The sequence below is a fragment of the Triticum dicoccoides genome, chromosome 5A, assembly GCF_002162155.2.
Source record: "Triticum dicoccoides isolate Atlit2015 ecotype Zavitan chromosome 5A, WEW_v2.0, whole genome shotgun sequence".
Lineage (NCBI taxonomy): Eukaryota > Viridiplantae > Streptophyta > Magnoliopsida > Poales > Poaceae > Triticum > Triticum dicoccoides.
In genome coordinates, this window is record NC_041388.1 from 327,345 (window position 1) to 332,061 (window position 4,717).

General features: G+C 42.0%; 1 protein-coding gene across 1 annotated transcript in view; it reads right to left on the reverse strand.

Annotated features, from left to right (window-relative positions):
* Positions 1-1,131: 1,131 nt before the first annotated feature.
* Positions 1,132-4,717, reverse strand: part of LOC119298696 (microtubule-associated protein 70-1) — a 4,589-nt gene continuing 1,003 nt past the window's right edge. The window contains exons 3-11 of the mRNA XM_037575989.1: positions 4,171-4,236; positions 3,893-4,063; positions 3,353-3,523; positions 3,101-3,256; positions 2,844-2,990; positions 2,613-2,684; positions 2,032-2,505; positions 1,760-1,941; positions 1,132-1,625 (exon numbers count right to left, since the gene is read on the reverse strand). Of these exons, the coding sequence (XP_037431886.1) occupies positions 1,589-1,625; positions 1,760-1,941; positions 2,032-2,505; positions 2,613-2,684; positions 2,844-2,990; positions 3,101-3,256; positions 3,353-3,523; positions 3,893-4,063; positions 4,171-4,236 (1,476 nt within the window). The 3' untranslated portion in view covers positions 1,132-1,588. The remainder of the gene's footprint in view (positions 1,626-1,759; positions 1,942-2,031; positions 2,506-2,612; positions 2,685-2,843; positions 2,991-3,100; positions 3,257-3,352; positions 3,524-3,892; positions 4,064-4,170; positions 4,237-4,717) is intronic.

Sequence of the window (4,717 nt, forward strand, 5' to 3'; positions counted from 1 at the left end):
GCGCAACCCTAGTGCTGCCGAGCTGGGCCGTGGCGCGGGGGTTCGCACACGGCGCACCCCAACTGGGTCGGCCCATTGCGACTGAAATTGAGGGTATTTTTGACAAACGTGAACAAGACTTTACATTTATGTACATCTTTTAAACTAAAACGAAATTTTCCCGAATATTTTTAAAATTTGTAAAAAAAAACTTGAAAAAGGGTACATATTTTGAAATTTGGAACAATTCTTAAAATGCGAACATTTTCTAAATTTCCATAACATTTTTTAAAATGCAAAAAGGAATTAATTGGTGAACCAAAATTGAGTTTGGGAACAATTTTTGAAAACGTGATATTTTTTAATTGGTGAACAAAAATTGAAAACAGAAACAATTCTAGAAAAATCAAACAAATTTTTGAAACTGAGAACAATTTGAATAACCTAAACAATTTTGTAAACGCGTTTTTTTGAATATATGAACAAAATATTGAAAATGAAGGCATTTTTCTTTAGATTCAAACATTTTGTAAAACACGAACATCTTTTTTGTAAAACGCGAACAATTTTTGAAATTGTGAACAAATTTTGAAAACAAGATCGTTTCTTGAAACTCCAAAAATTATTTGAAATTTTCGAACAAAAGAACATGAAAAAGAAAAAGGAAATAGAAAATAAAAACAAAAAAGAAACAGAAAAACCTATAAAAACCGCTGGGAACCCTCTAGAAGATTCCCCGCTCGGCCAACAGTGGCAGCCGTCACCGAGCCACTCAGACGCCCAGTCTGCACTCGGCCAGACATACAACGTCAGGGTGCACGGAGGAAATTTTTTGGTCTTTCTTGAAACACAAATCAAAAGATAAACAACTTCAGAGAAACACAAAACAAATATATATTTTGATTTTGATTTTTTCTGTAAAGAAGGCAAATAAGAATGATAACATGAATGATATGTTGGTAAGAAAACATACTTCCCCAAGCTTAGTTTTTTGGCCTAAGTTGGGCTTACTGCTCTGATAATGTCAGAGAGAAACGGAGAAGAGGGAGAGAGAGAGAGAGAGAGAGAGAGAGAGAGAGAGAGAGAGAGAGAGAGAGAGAGAGAGAGTGCTGAAATGATTTCAAGACCAGTTTTACACTAGACAGATTGGAATTCACCTCCCAAAAAAAGGCACACCAGCTTAACTGCACTATCATCATCATCATCATCATGTTATTATTCACAACAACTTGGCTAGCATAAAACACCACACAAGCTCTTGGGGAGTAGGATTACAAACAAAAAATATTGCAAGGCCACACCATACCTATACAACAAAGTGTTTCGATTCCACGATAGAAAATGAATAAAAACACCACCAAATCTCATCAACGACACTAACTTCACCCGACTCGAGTCGCTGATTGATTGATTGATTTCCGCGACCACGAGATGTAGTAGGCACGATCGATCAGGGTCAGGCTCAGGCTCGACACTTCTGGGCAGGCAACCAAGATGTAATGTCTTCTTGTTTTCTCTACACACAAGTCAGCAGAGGGTCCCTGGATGCCATGATTCAACTAACTACACAAGGGATGCTCCAAGGTCTTTTTAATGCTTCATATCAGCATCACATGTTGCGTGCTGAACCGCTCCGAGGCAGAGTCCTGAGATACACACAAAAAATTCTTTAACTAACACATACCATGCCTAGTGGAGTTTGAAACAAGCATGATGATTATTTATCTCAAAATCTCAACAGAGACAATGGTATCTGCGGTGCGGTAGGGGTGTACTGTACCTTCCAGGTGGCATCTGTGAGGCAGAGGTGCTTGAACTGCCGAACCTTCTTGCTTTCGTATCCTGCTCTTTCTCTAATCGCATAGCCACCACCTCCTTTTCCATGGCAGCAACATCCCGTCTCATCTTCTTAGCCTCTGACTCCATCGCCTTTGTTAAAGTGTCGACTTTCTTAGCCAACATCTGCACATCAAACCACTCATTAACAGGAATGCGGGAACAAAAAAGAGAGGGCAGCCAAACAGTGTGATCCTAGCACCCGGCTAGAGTTACCTCAACTGCATCGTCCTTGTCTTTCAAGCTTTGGTCCTTTTCATGACAAGCCTTCCTCAGAGCAACGACCTCCTTTTGCAGCATATCATACAGCATACCTGACACTGTGTCCTCCGACTCAACAGATGTAAATTCACTAGGCTTCTCATCTGAGTTGTTTGACTCCTTATCTTCGCTGGAGTCGGTAGATACGTTCATGCCAACCCCATTTACATGGCCCTTATAGCGGTCAAGTGATCTACACCCTCCATCAAAAGACTTGGATGCCCCCTTCGCATGGTTCACCAGAGTAGTCGTGGTGGTAGATACCGATGTTCTCATCTGGAATGATGGCCGTTTTGATAGAAAGCCATTGGTCTTGGATGCACTCTCAGCGCCACCAATAGACTGGCGGCGCGCAGCACTTGCATTGGTTCGCGATGTCGACATTCTCAATCCTTCCTCGAGTACTTTAAGCCGTAGCTGGAACTTGTCCTGCGATGTTCGATGCAGATCACAATGAAGAGAGAGCAGAAACAGCTAACTGATAGGAAGACAGAAGTAAAGGATTTCATGAGAAACATGGAAGGAAAAATGCATACCTTCAGTTGAGCTTCTGATCTTGCAGCCCTTTCTGCTATAGCAAGTTTATCACGGAGTTGCTGCATTTCTCCCTGTAAAAGGATAATCCTCCACAAGTTAACAAAAGTGCCATGGTTTAGTCTAGTCAAAGAAGAAAATGTGAAAAGGCTACAGTCCCATTGAGGGGCTTCTAGAGATCCATCCAGAAAAGGTCGAGTAAGACTAGAAGATGTGAGACATTCATTACTTACTTGCAGAAGCCTCCGTTCTTCAAGCCATTGCTTAACAGGCATTACTTTATCATTGCCATCTTTCCACTCATTTGCCACCACTACCGCGACCCTATTTGCTGAAACCTTTGCACGGGCAAGCTCACGATCCAGAGTTTTCATTTCCTCCTGAGAACAACATGCATGTAAGAAATATTCACTTGTATGACAATGAAAGATTTCGGGTACACTAAATATCATGAACTGCACGAATAGGGGTTCAAGCCATCATGCATTACATTCATCTCCTGAACTTTCCGCTGATAGTCCCTAACAGCATTTGCGGCTGCGCCACCAGCAAGAACAGCTTCTTCTAGCTCTCTGACGGTCTGAGTAAGTTTTTCGACCTCAGCAACCTTCTGGCGGTGCATTCTGTCCAAGATTTTGTTCTCTTCCTATAGAATACCAAAGACAAAGTCTCATATACCATTGCTGGTCGTATGCCACAGCTAGCAAATTGTTTGTAAATGCATGCTTTCACCGTCTTATACCTGACATATCTCGATCTGTTTCATCAATTCTTGGTTTTTGTTTTGTAAATCATCCACCAAGGAAGCTTTCGCTAATGCTATCTGAACTGTCCTTTCTGCTTCCAGCAGAGCAGCTTCCTTGGATTTGGTAAGACGGTCCAATGCCCTGTTGTCATCTTGTAATTTTGCAATCTGCTCAACAAAATCGATGCATTAGTGTTTCAGCAGGAGGGCATTCAATCGACAGAGAACAGGACTGATGGTAGAATCGACAACTGCACATAAACATCAGTGATAGAATGCGCCGCTTTGCAAATTTGTGAAGTAGCAACACGTAAATCCACATCTGGAAACCAGAAGGTTGGCGGTATTTACCAACTACCAAGACAACGGTAGAAATTAAGTAAGATTACGGGAGGTGCTGCATAAAAGCTACCGATATCTTGTGAGAACAAGAAGTGAATACAGTTTACTAAAAGCAAAGGTTTCATACATGGAACACACTGATGAGACTTTAAGAGAAAACAAGACAAGACAACCATATGGCAAGATGAAAAGTACCTCTTGACGGGCTAGTTTCAGCTCGGCCTCCAGCGGAGCAAGGATGGCCTCGATGGGAGGCATGTCATCATCCTTCTGCGCCGCATGAACCCTCCGCAGCGTAGCCTCCGCTGCAAACTGGGCAGCAAGCGCTGCTTTCTTCTCATCGTTGATCTTCTTCGCTTCAAGGTTCTGCAAAATGCCGCGTATCATCAACAGCTGCTCTCTTGTCAAGATAAAAACTGTGAGCTTGGAAGGAAAAAAAAAACAGGAAAAAGAAGGAAGGGCTGATCCATTACCTTGCTTTCCAGGAGAGACTCTGTGAGCTTGAGCTTCCCATCCACCTTTGCCAGTTCTTCGGTAAGCTTACATTGATGCGTAAGGCAAAGTCAGGATTGTCCCCAAAAATTGAAAAATGCGCGGAAAAGGAAGACATTTGAAGTGTAATGATATGTCAGAGGTGGTTCCTTGGTTAGTTTCTTCTACTCTTTGCAAACAAACAGTTGTCCTAGCATTACACCAGGGGTCTAAAATTTCGACAAACGCGTGAAAAGGAAGGCATTTGGAGCTTCATTGGCTTCTCCTACTTGCAAACTAACAATTGTCCTAAAATGCTCACAGAACGGTTCACAGTTTTCATCATTCATCTGCTTCTACTTGTAAATTAACAAACAGCTATCCAGAACTAATGAGCAGGTCGTTTTAGTGCCTAGATGTGACAGCTGATACAAGTGCATTTTGAAGGTTCAAGATGCAGATGGAGCTTTCATGAGCTGTAACCGAAAAATCAAGCAGTCGTTTTCGCCGAAAAAGACATGGAAATTGCTCAGGAAACATGAAGCTGAT